Source organism: Neomonachus schauinslandi, chromosome 3 (assembly GCF_002201575.2).
Source record: "Neomonachus schauinslandi chromosome 3, ASM220157v2, whole genome shotgun sequence".
NCBI lineage: Eukaryota > Metazoa > Chordata > Mammalia > Carnivora > Phocidae > Neomonachus > Neomonachus schauinslandi.
In genome coordinates, this window is record NC_058405.1 from 154,436,023 (window position 1) to 154,453,097 (window position 17,075).

The window sequence follows — 17,075 nt, forward strand, 5'->3', positions numbered from 1 at the left end:
GAGTTACTTAATGGAGATATCCAGCAAGCATGTAGCACAAGTTTACAGGAGAGACCTTGGCTAGAGATACAGACTTGTGGATCTTCAGAATGTAGGCTATTAAAGCCTGAAAGTGGGTGAGATCATCTGAGAAACTGTGAAGCATGAAACAAAGCACCACATGAAAACAGAAATCTAGAAATTTCTGTGTTTCAGGGGAAGCTGTAGGTTGCCTCAAAGGATCAAAAACAAAGAGAAAGTTTCAAGAAGAAAGAAGAAATGAACAATGTAAACAACAATAGCAATATCAGGCAATACTTAGCTCCAGAGCTAAGAGGAGAAAGCCAGCAGGGAAAGAGAAATTGAAGGTCAAGTTGAGAAAAGTATTAAGAGTCTAGGAAAAGATAACATACGATACATTTACCAAGTGGAAGATAATCTGTTTCTTTTAAAGATTTAGGTGAAATTTAGGGGTCTAGGGGTGAAATTTATTTCCAATAGATCCATAAATTAGTGAGTTTACCTGTAACATCGATCCGTGAGTGGAGTAATAACCAACCGAGGGGAATTACCCAGATACTCATATCCATATCGTAAGCCAGCATTGATCATCTTTGTTTCTAAATTATTCTCCTAGGACAAATCAGAGAAAATGAAGTTAACTTAAATAACAAAATTTTAAATAATATGAAATCTCAAATTCCTTAATAAATAATTGTCAAGTTATAAACAACATCTTTTAAAATTCACTTTTCAGGGGCACCTGGGTGGCTGTCAGTTAAGGGTCTGCCTTTGGCTCGGGTCATGATCCCAGAGTCCTGGGATATAGCCCAGGGTCAGGCTCCCTCCTCAGCAGGGAGCCTGCTTCTCCCTCTCCCTCTGCCCCTCCCCCCCCCCGCTAGTGCTCTCACTCTCTCTCAAATGAATAAATAAAAAATCCTTAAAAAAATTCCACTTTTCAGACATCATTAAATTCAGTAGAAGAATTCAATATCTAATTTCCTCAGATAAGTCTGAAGTCACTGGCTTCAATTTTTTCCATAGGTATCTGTGGAAAATATATTTGTTCCTTATCTCTCCTGTATTTTCTTTTCTTTTTAATTGCTAAGGCTTTTTTTTATTAAGGTATAATTGACATATAATATTAATTTCAAGTATAAACATAATTACTCAATATTTGTGTATATTATAAAATAATCACAGTAAGTCTAGGTAAGATCTATCATCATATATAAGTACAGTTTTCCTATAATGAGAATTTTAAGATTTAGTCTTAGCAACTTTAAAAATGCAATATGGTATTATTAACTATAGTCAACATACAGTGTATTACATCCCCATGACTTATTTATAACTAGAAGTTTACACCTTTTTACTCCCTTCACCCATTTCTCCCCCCTTCCCACTCTCAGCCTCTGGCAACCACCAATCTGCTCACTGTATCTATGAGCTTGGTTTGTTTTAGGTGCACTTATATATAAGTGAGATCATATTGTATTTGTCTTTGTCTGACTTATTTCACTTAGTGTAATGCCCTCAGGGTCAATCCATATTGTTACAAATGGCAAGATTTCATTTTTTAATGACTGAATAATATTCCATTCATATATATACACCACATCTTCTTCATTCATTCACCTGTCAATGAACATTCAGGTTGTTGCTATAACTTAGTTATTGTAAATAATGCTGCAATAAACATGGGGGTGCATATACCTTTTTGAGTATTTTTGTTTTCTTCAGATAATAGCCAGAAGTGGAATTGTTGGGTCATATGATAGTTCTATTTTTTTATTTTTTTGAGGAGACTGCCTCATGTTTTCCATACTGGCTGCACCAATTTACATTCCCACCAACAGTGCACAATGGGTCCCATTTTTCCACACCCTTATCAGCATTTGTTATCTTTTGTCTCTTGATAATGCCCATCCTAATAGGTGTGAGAGGATCTCTCATTGTGGCTTTGATTTGTATTTCCCTGATGATGAGTGATGATGAGCATCTTTTCATGAACCTGTTAGCCATTGTATGTCTTCTTTGGAATAATGTCTATTCAGATTCTTTGACCATTTTCAAAACAGGTAGTTTGTGTTTTTGCTATTGAGTTGTAGGAGTTCTTTATATAGTTTAGAGCTTTACCCCTTATCAGATATGATTTGCAAGTATTTTCTTCCACTCAGGAAGTTGCCTTTTCATTTTGTTGATGGTTTTCTTTGCCGTGTAGCACTTTTTAGTTTGATGTAGTCCCACTTGTTTATTTTTGCTTTTGTTGCCAAATCAAAAAAAAAAAAAAAAAAAAAAGTCATTGCCAAGACTGAGTTAAGGGGCTTAACATCTATGTTTTCTTCTAGGAGTTTTATGGTTTCAGGTCTTACATTCCTGTCTTTAATCCATTTTGAGTTAATTGTTGTGTATTGTGTAAGACAGTGGCCCAGTTTCAGTATTTCCTATGTGGCCATTCAGTTTTCCCAACCCTATTTATTGAAGAGACTTTCCTTTCTCCATTGTATATTCTTGGCTCCTTTGTTGTAAGTTATTTGGCATATACGCTTGGGTGTACTTCTGAGCTCTCTGTTCTGTTCCATTGATCCATGTGTCTGTTTTTATGCCAATACCATTCTGTTTTGATTACTCTAGCTTTGTAATATAATTTGAAATCAGGGAGCATGATGCCTCCAGCTTTGTTGCTCTTTTTCAAGACTGCTTTGGCTATCTGGTATCTTTTATGGCTGCATACAAATTTTAGGACTGTTTATTTCTGTGAAAAATGCCATTGGAATTTTGACAGGGATTACATTGAATCTGTAGATTGCTTTGGGTAGTAGGAACTTTTTAACAACATTAATTTTCCAATCCACAAGAACAAAATATCTTGCCATTTATTTGGCAATTTCCTTCCATTTCCTTCACCAATGTCTTAGAGTTTTCAGTGTGCAAGTCTTTCACCACCTTGGTTAAGTTTGTTTTTAGGTATTTTATTCTTTTTGATATAAATGGGGATTGTTTTTTAAAATTTCTCTGATAGTTCATTATTCTCCTATATTTATAATTAATTGTTCGATTCATTTTCACTACAGAGTGGGTATTATCTTATTGCCATTTTACAGATAAGAAAATGGATGCTTACAGACAATAAGTAACTTGCCCAGGTCATACATCTGGTAAGGGAAGGGTCTGGCATTTGAAATGATTCCACTATCCACTACCTCTCCTGTGGTTTTCCAGGGGTCTGGTTCTTATCTTTTCTCCTCCCACTCCATACCTTTAAGCCTTTCACAGAAGTGAATCTGTTAAGAATTTTTGAGTCCGTATCTCCAGATATCCTCAGCAACTTCCTCCCACTCTCAACTGGCCCCACCTTGTCCACTGTACTATTTCTACTCCTCCTGCCTTCCCAGTTGTGACTGCCATCACCACCCATCCAGGTGTCCCCATAAGAGCCTTCCTTCCAGATCATGTTTCCAGTTCTTTCAATTGATCAACAAGAGGAAACTTTCATGATGAAATCACAATAAAAGTCTGATTTTTTTTACATTCTTTAGATGTATCAAAAATCTAAAAACACAATTTTAAGCTGCTTAGTTCAGACATTTTATAGATTCAGCAAGCATAATGACTCATTTAAAATGAATAACTTTTTATAATTACTGAATTTGTGAGTGTCTCTATATGAATATGTATTTATATGTAACTATACATTTGAGCATGGATTTGGATATAGATAAAGATACAGTTTTTCATACAGATGATATATAGTATTTGGCTGCCTTAATCTTCAGTCTGGAGAATGCTTGTTTGGGTACAGTCAGCCATCAGCAAAAAATCCTATATTACTCATACTATTTCCCAAGCGAGCAAGCAAGCACAAATTAAAAAGCTATGAGCTGAAATTGCCATGTAATAACATTCAGTGATATCACTTACTTGCCAATAGTACCTAAGCTGACTTAACCACTCGAAGTCAGAGTCATCACTAACTTTTTTTTTCACAAGTGATGCGAGGACATCCCTAGCATGGACATCCAGCACCACAAGGGCTCCCAGAGTAACACGATTCTGCTTGGACAATTTGCCACGGACCAAAGTCACAATATCATCAATTTGCATGTTACATTTTTCCAAGTATTGCTCAAGAGCCTGAAAGAAAATAAGATATAAATAATGTGATCAGAATTTTTCTGAACAAAAACATTTTGCGCTAGTCTGAATACAGAGTGTTTCTGTACATTTTTTTCCATATGACATGATTTAAAAATAATCGGTTTTTCTTACTACGAAAGTATTAGGTGAGCAAGGCCAATCTGGCCAGATGCACTGGACACACGTGGTTGCGTCTACTCAACATCCTTTCCATTCCTATTTCCACTCCTTCTGTCTGCTCTGTGGTTCTGGTGAGCTGTCCATCACCTTGCCCCATCTCCGTGGCAACAAGGGGTGGGAGGAGGTGTGACCCAACCAGAGCCAATCATGGTTCTTCCCAGGAATTGCTATACGAGCAGAGGGAATGAAGCGCCTCTCACTAGCTTTGGTGGACTCAGAGTATGCCGATAAATAAAGAAATCGAACAGGTCTCCTGGGAGCATGACAGTATAACATATAAGACACTGCAAGCCTTCATCCCCACTGCGGAACCAAGCCCGCCAGAGACGAGCCGAGCGGAAAGACGACGCAAGAGAAGCTGCCGCAGCACCGATGCCCTGAGACCCCGGATTCCAGCTGCCTTGCATTCCACCAGTCCTTTCAGGATCGCTGTGTAAGCTTCCTGAGCTGGTGAGCAGTGCCAGTTCTGAGCACCAGGCTTGCTTTGCGATCGGTTTTTTTGGTGGGGGTAAATCTAATTAGTAAGTCAAAAAAGAGAAGAGGGTTTATGATAAAAATCAAGTTAGAATCAATGAGAACCGCTATGCTTGAGGGAAGGGTCAGTATGCTCCAGCAGGCTGCTGTGGTTGCTGTTCTCCACTCTAATAATATTTAATAAACACTGGGCACCAAGGAGTGCATTCATTCCTTCAGGACCAGGTAACAGGTAGTGATGTAACTACAAATGAGCATTTCCAAGAATGAGAAAAAGTTTAAAGGATGGGGCTGGAGACTGCAAACTGTTTCATTAACGGGCACTTTTCTTAGTGCTTGAACAATTTTATCTTTATTTTTAAGGAGGTCATTTTTCCAAAGGTTTGGCGTTTGAACACTGTTGCCTTCATATTATTTACATGATCGGTTGCTATTAATTCTCTTCGTAAGCAGTGAAAGATAAACTTCTGTCCCACCCATGTTTCAATAGACATAAGTGTTTAAATTCTTGGAGCCAATTAGTGAATTTAAGTATGTTAAGCATATAAATTAGTAAGAACCAATTTGATCCTAAGAACATAAGCCACACCAGTGGGTGCATCTCAGTTTTCTCACCAGTAAAAGTGAGGATCATGTGAGCCTTACTATAGTTCAACAAAAACATAAAATAAAAATTTAGTGTTTAGACCTGACAGTATAAATTATATGTCCATAAGAATTTATTACTACACCACAGTAGCAGAATGTTTTTTTCCTATACTAGGAAAGCAGATTTAGAGCGAAAATTTAACTTCAAACTGTGATAAACTGAGTTCTTTAGGAACAATATTATATGAATCAATGATAATTCATATTAGAGAGATAGGGAAAAAATCATGATATTGATAGCATTTTTGTTACATTTTCTTCCTTGTAAACCATTCTGCACAGTGAGCTAATGAATCTAAAAGGTAACTACTATTATATTCTGCCAAAATAAACCCTATCTGAAATCAAATATTTTTATCATACCTAGATCCTTCTACATATGTAATGATACAATGACTGAAAATCACATCAATATTTGCAATATCCTGAGCTCTGTGATAGCAGTGATTCTTTCATTCATTTTACAATCCCTGTAATGCCTCATGCAGACTAGTTCCACAGTCACCATTCGCTGAATAAATAAATCGAACAGGTCTCCTGGGAGCATGACAGTATAACATATAAGACTTTTGTAACATCTAGCTCTTGATTGTGGAACTAGACAAGAGTCTTCTGCTGCTCCACCAAGGTCATCAGTTTCAGAAGTGAACCACACATTAATTAGGGGAAAAAATGATCAACACATACAATACTAAAACATATGCTAGCCTCCCGTGATAAAACTACATGTTAAATTTTTAAAACACCATCAGTGCTATAGAATACTAAAACACATGCTAGCCTCTCATAATGCTGCTACAGAACTTGAATGGCCTAAACATGGATGAAAGACAAACAGGCACAAGGTGCACAGATAGGGATCAAGGGCATAATGAAACAGGGCAGACGCAAGCAGATGAATAAGAATTTATTTTTAAGGACACATACAAAGCTTAATTTCATATCATGAAACTTAGCTATGACAGCACCATAAAATGCAACAGAAGAGTGCAGTCTGGCAAGCAACAATAACAGAGGTATAACTTGCTAAGTCTTGCTGAGCTACGGTTTTAGAGGACTTTGAGTCTATGACACTGAATCACCCTCAAGTAGCATGGGTTCTCATTTTGCCTTTCTCTGTGAATGGCTCCATACCTGCAGCATATAACATGAGCAGAAAAAAAAAACTGAATAGACTGATAAATGAGTCAATAAATAACTCAATCTCAGTATCAGTGGATACTGCTGTAAACAAAACAAAACTCCTCTTTTATCTGTATGCAATATGGTAAGAACTCCAGGCAGGTAGTTTTGAGCAGAGGACACATTGACATGGGAGTGACCTAAATTGCATGTCGCTCAAGATTCAAATTATGCTTGGGAGATAACTGGAAGCATGAAAAAGATATAGTTTACATTTAATGCTAGATGTCAACTCCTACTGTTTGCAGCTTGCTTGGAGTGAGACCAAAGACTTGACAGAGGAGTAGAGGTTTGATAAACACCACATTTAAACTGAAGAAATTTGGAAGGTGCTTACAAATTTGTCTAATCTGCTCACATTTGCTTCTTTGTTCCCTGCAGACTATGTCGCCAGTGGTGAGTGATAAAGTTGGTATCGTGGTTTGGGGAGCTTACCAGCAAGCAAGGAGGGAGACCCAGGAAGCTACATGTTGCCCCAGTAGCCTACATTGGTGATGGAGGAAACTCCTGTGTGGGGAGGTTGACGAGCGGTAGCTTAAAAGTAAAGAGAGAAGAAAATTCTCTAGACCCACTGAACAAAAAGAAAAATGCATATAGGGCAAGAAGCCAAGAGCCAGAAGTAAGCTTACTGCTGTGAGGGAAACCCCTATTCCCCCATGCCCTGTGTTCCAGGAAGACAGACTTTTTCTGGGAAAACCCTGACTTCCTGCCCTATACCCTCATTCCTTTCCACAGGAAAGAAATAAATGACCCGTTGGTAAGTTTGGCAGAACTAAGCATGTGTCACTCAGCTCCTTTCTCTATGGGATCTGCCTGCTTACAGAGAACATTAGTCTCTCTCAAACCTCAACACTATCAGCATTCAACAGTACCTTAAATACAATAATACCAAACTCCATGTCAAAAATATATTTAAAATTCATGATTTTAAACAAAAGAACTATGACTACTACATTCCAATTGGTGCATCGGTCAACCTGTATTCCTATCTCAAGGATAAGAATGTTGTATATGGTTTCTGTTGTTAATTATTAACAGCAATCCAATTAATATTATTAAATTAGTATGCCTAATATATTACAATATTTAAAATTAAGCATCACTCAAAATATCAATAATTATTATTTAAAATCAATGCATTAAGAATAAAAATGAAAATAGTCAAAATAATTCAACCAATATCTTGTCTTCATAGGGTGGTTTTACTCAAGGCATAAAAGACAGTTATGTTATTTTTCCTTCTAATCTTTCTGACTTTAGGAAGTTTCTTAGTTCTATTACCATTCTATTTTTAAAGGTACAAAAATGTATGTAATAACAGGATTGAGACTCAAGTACCCTTTTAAGGGTTTTATTTTTTTTTATTTTATTATTTTTTTAAGATTTTATTTATTTATTTGAGACAGAGAGAATGAGAGACAGAGAGCATGAGAGGGAGGAGGGTCAGAGGGAGAAGCAGACTCCCTGCCGAGCAGGGAGCCCAATGCGGGACTCGATCCCGGGACTCCAGGATCATGACCTGAGCCGAAGGCAGTCGCTTAACCAACTGAGCCACCCAGGCGCCCCTTTTTAAGGGTTTTAAGAGGATTGTCTTTATTTTGTTTTTTATAATTAGTGTATTCCGGCAATAGTACTAGTTGAAAAAATGCTGAAAAACCTGGGGGTAATAAAGCTTACCTCTTGTCCCGTTGAAATAGCTGTTTGTACTTCCATCGTCCAAAAGATTTGAGATACACAGAGCACTGTCTGTCCTGGCCAATCTCTCACCCAGTTAATTCGCATATTTTGTGTATAGGCAAGCAATGCAGCTCTGATTACCTAATTGGAAAAAAAATGCTAAAGATCGTTTCACAGTTTACTTGAATGAGCTATACAATGAGGAGCTAACCTCCTACACAGATTAATTCATACTGTTCAACTTTTTACATCTTAGCCAATTATGAAGACTCAAAGCATTGGTGAGACTATTTAAATTCAAGTTTATCCATATGCCTGTGAGCGAAAAAATACATAGCATTTTATTTTGTTGATATGTGATCAATTTGTATGAACCACATTACATCAAATATTCATTTGACCAGTTCTAGCCACAGATATCCTAGATACATTTAGATGGATCAAGCACAAGCAATTTTATTGTGAAATACATTTAAGCCATTCCAAAATGAGATCTGTCAAATCCATAGACAATAATTTTCTTTGAACTTCATCAGATCCCCATTCAGCCATGGGCTCATGTACACATGCACACTCAGGCAAACCACACAACTCCTCTCAAGTTCCTCCTGTGTTTCCAGAGTTCACTTCTTCTCAATCTGTAGACAGATGCCCAAGGCAATGATGACAAGCACAAGTGTATAATTCATTTATGGAGAGTTAAGTACCAGGAAAGTCAGGAAGTCTTATTTATGCTCTTTGCTACATGTTTTATGTCAAATTCATGTACTTCTACTGCATACATTTTCAGTGGATTGACATATCCACTTTTTCCACCAGCCATCAGTGAGAAACATTCTAATCTTTTATATGTACCAACCAAAATAGTAATGTTGCCTGTGAGGTGATACCCACTTTAATGTTTGATTTCAGAAAAGACTGTCAAAATTAGATTTTTCTGAGAAATACATAAAGGATGTATGAACCTTTCTGGATTTCTAGTCTAGCTAGATATTTATGGAGCTGAACAGAGATGAAGGGCAGTGTTGGCTATTGATAACAAAGGAAATTTCAAAGGCCAGAAGGAGCCACAGAAAGGGCAGGTGAAAATGAGCAACTGAGAGATGGGAGGAACACAGAAAATAGAAGATACTGTACAAAATGTCAGGATGGAGTAAATACATGTTCTAGAAGGACAGTGTGGAAAGAACAAGAGGAAGACATTAAAATCTAAATCACAATTTCTACATAGTTGGATGAGGAAAAATATGATTATGAAAAGTTGTTTATTATTGTATGTAAAATAGATCTATGTAAATATATGTGTATATATAGATATATAAATTTATATATATTTTGGAAGTGACATACACATGATAATCTAGTAAGATAAAGGGGCAAACATGCCAAGAACATGACTTTATTATTATTTACAAATGACCCCAAATTCACTTAAGCATGCAATAGTCTTTCGAGCATACAAATGCATACAGTAAAACATAGCAACACACATATTTCTATTTGTAGTACTTTATATTGCATTTGAGTAACACATTTCAGTAACACAAACTTACGCATAAACATTTGGGGAAGATATTTCCTACACAATTCCTTGCCATTCCATCTAAACACTCTGAAATGGCAACCAAAATACCTTCTCTAAGCACTTTGACAAAAAAAAAATTTTAAAAATAGTTGTAATAGTATTAGACATGTCTAAAACAATGAGTTATCACTGTATATATCAATTAACAAACCATATAACCAAGGCTGCTAAGTAGTGGTCAAAGTGGATTCATTTACATTGCTTACAACTACATAAATGGGAATCTTATTTGTCAATATGTCTCAAGGCCTATGAAATCTCATCTTTTTGACCTAGTGATCCTATAAATAAGAAGTTATCGTAAGAAATAATTCAATCAAAGAAACCAGCTATATCTATATGGATATTTAATCCACTATAGGGAGAAATGAAAAACTGTCCAAATGACTTTACATCTACTTAAAAACTATTATGAAGGCAGATATTAAAATTATATTTAAGAAGAGAAAGCACTCAGACACATGATATCCACTGAACATTTAGATTCTAAGGAATTTTTTTAATAATGTGTGAGAGAATCTGAAAAATCAATGAAAACTGTTGTTGATTAGGACATCATGCCATATTTCCTTCTCATTCCTGCTCTCCTGATCCCCAACTCAATCATGATTTTATTCTTGATGAAGAACTTGAATGCTAAGTCCACATTATAGTGAAAAAATGAATTTAAGTGCTCAGTTAATCTGTATTTGTTGCCATGACTTGAAATTTTCTACTAATAAATATAATTACAAACAACTGAGTTGATGTTTTATGAGATATTGAAAACATGAAGTGATTGTTATAGGAAGTATTTGTGATTTTCTAAAAGTTTGGTATATTTTTTGTATATACACGGAACAAAAAGATTCATTATAGAAACATACATGTCAGAGATTGATGTGAAACTGTAGAGAGATGCATCCAAGGCAAGACTAAACACAGACTCTGTAGAACAAGGTGTGTTTAATTAATGATGAAAGAACTAGCATGTGGCTGCAAAAAATGGGACTTAGGACTAAAACCCAAGTTTTCTATAGTATCAATGGTATTTTGTCCCACTTTTCAAGTGAGTCCCCAGAAAATTAATTTCATAGACCATATATTTGTCTTTAAGCTACCTGTTACAATTGAACTGGTAATTCATGACTCAATTTCTGTCTAAAGAAAACAGTGCATTTATTAATGATACATTTTTTATATAATCTCTACCCCCAACATGGGGCTCAAACTCAGGTCCCTGAGAGCCAGAGTCACACACTTTGCCAACTGAGACACAGGTGCCCCCAAAGATACATTAATATTCTCAATCTTTACGAGAAATAATGATAAACACACCCAAGTACCTTGTGGATGGATTTAATCATGACTCTCTCTAATTCAACCAACCACTTCTCCACTTGACCTCTGGCTTTGGCCGTTGAAATGGTCTCTGTGAGTTCCACAACCTCTCCTTCACTACTCTTCATGTGAGTAATGTCTAACATTTCTGTAAATTCTACTTTTGCAATTCCTTCAAAACATTTCTTCAAGTGAGGTTGCACCCTGTCAGGGGAAATATGTTTAATAGAATTGATCAAAGAAAAGCAATTCCTTAACTCTCAGTGTTCTTTGTATACCAATCTTCATCCACAATTTATAAATGTGCATTATGTTTTAGGTCCCTACTCAGTGCTGCTAGGGATGAAACACTGAGGGGGAACAAAAGACATGATCCCTGCCTGTATGGGTTACACAGTCCAGTAGGAGGTCATCATTAATTGAATAATCACAAAAAGATCTGTCAAACTATAATTATAATAAGAGCTACAGAGGAGACACCCGTGAGGTTTTGTTTCCAACACAATGAATTGAAAGATGTTAAAAGTAACATAAGGAGCAAATCAGTCTTGACTAATAGATCATACACTAATTGGAAGAATCTTCAAATGCCCAAAACTAGCTTTTTCAACTGGGATCTTCAGAGACTGCTTACAAATCATGAACTAAGTTCAGCACTTTACATACCTCACAATTCACTAAATCAACTGCTTTGAAGGTTTTCAACTATAGTCATTGTAATATAGATGGGAGGGGCTGAAGCCCTCATTTTTGGCACATTACCAATAACCAATTGAACTCATCTTTCAATAGGCAATGAAGAAGCGGAATGTAAAAATTCAGATGGAAATCTGAGCCTAAATTTATCTTTTTGTCTGGATTACTTGTCTCCTACTTTGAAGGCACAAGGCACAAAACTAACAAATTTAATAAATATCCATTCACTGTCTGTTATATACTAGACATACACATTCTTCTAAGGAATTGGGAATCAGCACTGGAAAAAAAAAAGTCAAAAATCTCAGCCATCATGAAGCTTATATTCTGCTAGAGGAAATCAGACAGTAAACAAATAAGTACATTATAGAGTATGCCCAGATGATAAAAAAAGATGCCAAAGGAAAAGAGGGCAGAGAAGATAATCCAGGAAAGGTGGCTAGGAAGGGCTGGAACAGTTGCCATTAAATATAGCGGTCAGGGAAAGTCTTCCTGAGGGGCAGACATTTGAGCAGGTTTCCACAAAAATCTAGAGGAGGTAAAAGAAGTCATGAATATTTAGATAAGGAGCATCTTATGCAAAGAGGACAGTACACCAAGGGAGGAGGCTGCCCCTTTTATAGTGGAGTTGGAAGGACTATAACAGAATGAACAAGAAAACAGTGGGAGATAAATAGGAAGGATAATGAGAGACCACCTGCATGGGTCATTGCAAGCCACTGTAAGAGTAATGTGTTCTGAAAAATCTGTAAGAGAAAATAAAGTATGAAATCCTCCCCAAGATGCATCACATTTGGAAAAATATCCTTCAATGATATTATGTTTTTAATAATTACATTGATTACTGATAATATTTAGAATATTTGTACATAATTATACACATTTACATTCTGCCTTATTTTAAAAAATTAAATTTAAGCAGATAAATTTAGCTGTGTGTTATATATGTAAGTTACTTACCTAGTGGGATCTTTAGTCTCAGACAGTATCTCAAGAAGTTCATCATTAGACAAGAAAAAGAATCTGGGGAAGAAAAGACGTTTCTTTTCCAAATATTCATTAAGTCCTTTAAGAATGAGTTCCAAAAGTTCATTTGATTTTTTCAGCCTTTCCAGCATTCTCTCAATAGTTACCACTTGTAGAACACGTCTGTCCTAAAAATTAAAAACACCCAACTCAAAAATATTAGGTACTAGCTTTATTTGTATTCATATTATATCTGAGATTATATGTTTTTAATTGAACAAAGGTTAACCAAAATTTAAGTGAATATTTATTTTTTAAAAGTAGTCTCGCATATTCTAGATCTAACTAGCCTTTTTAATTATTAAGAGTCCTGTTGACTTGAACCATAGTGATAATGCTCAAGTTTCTTATTCTAAGTTGGAAAGTGTGAGAAACCAAAAATGAGCATGAGTGAGAGAAGAAGACAGGAAGGGAAGGGAGGGGAGGCTGTGGAGGAGGGAAGTGGGAAGGAGGGTGAGTAGGAGGGTGAGCACCCATCCACAGGGCTGGGGCAAGAACAGGGGACTCACAGGAAGGATGGGAGAAACAAAATAACAGTATGAGATATGTTTGTCTTTTATTCTTTGAGAAAAAGTATTCTAAAATGATAAATCATCATTATTTCAGATATTGTTATCAGTAATAAAATAACACAATCCCTGTTTTATAACAGTAGATTAAAATGTAAGCGTTTGGGGGTGAAGAAAGGAGTTTTTGATAAAAATCTTACATTGCAACGAAAAGTATTTGGCACTACACTGTAACACTGCTTGCTGAAGGACTTAAGTTCCAGCTATATTCTTCCTGAACTCTCTAGAAGCTAAGACTGTTCTACCGTTAAGGCATGGATTTCGGAACATTTTATCAAAGAAAAGTGCCACTGTGAGCTGTTTGGTTTAAAGTTTTTCAAACACGGTCAAGTATTTAAAAGAGCTTTCTTTTATGCTGTGGGACGCAAAATAAGAATTAGAACCAAAAGGTGGTCTTAAGAACTGATATTTTTAAAGAGTAAGTAGTTTCTTGATTTATCAAAATATCTGTATAAATAACCACTGGGTTTTTGAAAATCTTTAGGAACACATTTTTAAAATACAATCTAGATATCGTTGAAATAAAATTCTTTTTACTTCTTTTTCTTTAACACCTGATTGATGTCATCTAGGTCTAGTCTTGGTCTTTTAATTCCAAACGCAGGGATCACCACTGACAACAATGACAAATAATAAAAGTTCTTTACTAAGTAAGCATCAATATGTTAGAAAAAGGGCTAAAACACATTGGATATATTAACTGCCAGACCAAATAATAGTGAGAAGACGCTAGTATATTTATTAATATAAGTACCAGGGCATTGTAGAAAATTTATAGATATTAAGAGAAGGTTGTTAAAAAAATTGAATATGGAATTTCAAGATTAACTTATTTAGCTTACTTGTGGCACTCAGCCATAACTAAGAGATCAACCAAAAATGTCAGTTGTAAATTGTTCTATACAGAAATTTTATACCCCTGCAGGACTCTCTAAAATGTTTTTGTTAATATACTTGGAATGCAGCTGAAAGAGAAGTTACACTTTCCTGCTTTGTTTTGAATTTTAACAATGTAACTTGGAAACACAGCAATTTAATCAAATAATATAATTATCATTAATACCTGTTTTCTCAATAAAACAGGTTCACATGAAGTATGTAACATATCATTTTATTCTCTTCAAAGAGACAATTTTAAAAAGACATTTTCTTTCCTAACAGTTTTATGTTTAAATAAACATTTGTTTAAAACGCATGTAAGAAGAAGCATGACAAAGACTCAGGTCATAATTTAAATGTGCAATTCATCCAATAAAGAAAGGATAGAGGAGTACTCCGGTACTCCTAAATCCCAAAACCAAAATGATGTTCTCAGAGTGCCACCTTCTGGTAACATATGCCTTTCCTTGTTAGAAAAAAAATAAACCAAAAAAGCTGAACAGTTGCTAATAAATGTGAAAAATTCCTTTCACAAATTAACAAGATTTGTTTCATTCTCAGCCAAAGAATTTATTGCAATATTGCGATCTTGGATCTGAGGTTTGAAAGCTAAAGAAAAATTCAGCTATTTAAAACAACAGGTCATGTTTCTCTCCCTAAATACTACAATTACAAAAGAAATACCTCTGGAAGTACTTAACATTTAAGTAAAAATTTTTTATTGGATTCCTGAGGTCAAACCTATTTAGACAGATTAGCCCAATGACTGAGAAAAATGTGAGAGCTCTAAATGAACAAAGGCAATAATCTATGTACCTTTGTATGTGGACTTAAGAAAAAATAAATAAAAGTAATCATCTCATTCCTAGAAACTAAAGTACCTTCACTTTCTTCCTGTGAGAAAGTGACCATAACAAAGACTGCATCAGATAAAGGAAAGCGTAGACCTGGTTCCTAAATCCCAAGGCTACTTATTACCTGTGTGACCTTGGGTCATTTATTTAACTGGAGTCTCTGTTTTCTTAACTCTAAAATGGGAATAAGAGCCCTCTTCCAAAGTTATGAGGACCAAACTAGATAAAATATTTGAAGAATCTAATATGGTATAAGCATAAGAAGCACATATACCTGTAACTACCCTTTATTTTCTCTTCCGTCACTGTCTGTTGAAGAGACAGACAGAAAGATGCTCCTGGGGGTGGGGCGGAGTGGGGCAGGGTGGGTGGATGGAAGGAATGAGGAGTTACTTCGCTCCCTCAGTTTCACAGAGTTAAATGAACAGTTTATAATCTGCCACTCTTCAGGGAAGCTATTTATCATTGTAAAATAAAACTGGCTTTAAGTCCCTTTAAGTAGTGCCATAAGATCTTGCTCTGCAGAAGGCATTCCATCAGTATTTGTTGAATGCTTGAGCGAACGCAGGATGAGGCAAGCATGTAGACACACAGAGCAACACAAGGGAAGTACAAGCCTCCATCGTGCACCAGGATGGAACTTATGATCTGTGTTCTCAGAACATAACAATAGATGTTCTAATAGGAAACTACTAGAAATTTGAAATTTAGTATGACTCCCTTGACACTTTAATTACTTTCTGTCTCCTGGAGGGGAAGAAAAGGAATTATTAACTGTCATATACATATATATATATATATGTTTGGTTAAAGGAATAATTCTACAAATTTTATGGGTCTTCTTTTGCTTCACAAGTATTACTACTCTCAGCAGCTCAAGTGACAATCTACTGGGTGATTTACATTTTTAAACCAAATCCCTGTGACATCAGGGGCCCAAAACTTGCATTTGGGTATATAGAGAAAGCATTCTAATTACTGCCGCCAGGAAGCTTCACAGAAAGCAGAGTTTCATACACTTAATGGAATTAAGCTCAAGCCAGTTTAGTAAACTTCCACAACCATAAACTTCCTAATCAGAAATCCCTGGACAACAGAAAACTTGTAAGATACTCATTAAACCTTTTAAGCACTAAGAGAGAAAATGTGGATTCACAGAATGGACCTTGGGATACATTGCCTTGCATATCTTTCAGGTTTCTGCCAAGGCTTCTGGCAAAGGAGGCTCAGCGGTATGAGGGTCAGACTACCTAGAGTCAATCAAACCAATCCAAATGTCCCCATTTCCAGTTCTCACCATCCTACTCTTTCCCGGTAAGTAATCTACCTTTCAAATAACAGATCTGGCAAGGCTACAAATTAAATTACATTATAATTCGCCAACCCACAGAATCAGACTCTATTGCTCATTTTTGGCTATGTCAAACTTGTAGCGAGGAGAAATAAGAGGCTCTTTGAGGGCAGTCACAGAAGCTCCTTAGTCTTCTGACCATGCTTTGAGTAGAGTTTTAAATTCTGAATTAAGCTGTATCATTCTTTAATTTCTCCAGTGCTTTTAAAAGAATTCAGCCCATCTCATATCCCCTTTATCTCAAATTCCTACCGTGCTGATTCCAGCAGCCACTTGGTCCACCAAAGCATTACCTATAAAATAGACTCTTCATTCCAGGAGACCAAGAGCATAATTTAAGTGATTTTTGTACTGCATGCCAGGAACCACCAGGGCTCCATCTTCAAATGGTAACTAGATTCTTACCATCCTAAAATCCAGCTGGGTCCTATAAACAATCCTAGTTCCATCTTTGAGGTGTTCACACATTTATTCAGAATTCAGTGCAGAATAGAATCCTTCTAGGTACACTAAGC

At 36.0% G+C, this 17,075-nt stretch overlaps 1 protein-coding gene across 1 annotated transcript in view; it reads right to left on the bottom strand.

The window, feature by feature from the left end:
- DNAH7 (dynein axonemal heavy chain 7) overlaps window positions 1-17,075 on the bottom strand; it is a 251,256-nt gene that overhangs the window by 172,945 nt on the left and 61,236 nt on the right. Inside the window, exons 18-22 of the mRNA XM_021703031.2 lie at window positions 12,842-13,035; window positions 11,191-11,389; window positions 8,281-8,421; window positions 3,904-4,116; window positions 503-612 (exon numbers count right to left, since the gene is read on the bottom strand). Coding sequence (XP_021558706.2) covers window positions 503-612; window positions 3,904-4,116; window positions 8,281-8,421; window positions 11,191-11,389; window positions 12,842-13,035 — 857 coding nt within the window. The remainder of the gene's footprint in view (window positions 1-502; window positions 613-3,903; window positions 4,117-8,280; window positions 8,422-11,190; window positions 11,390-12,841; window positions 13,036-17,075) is intronic.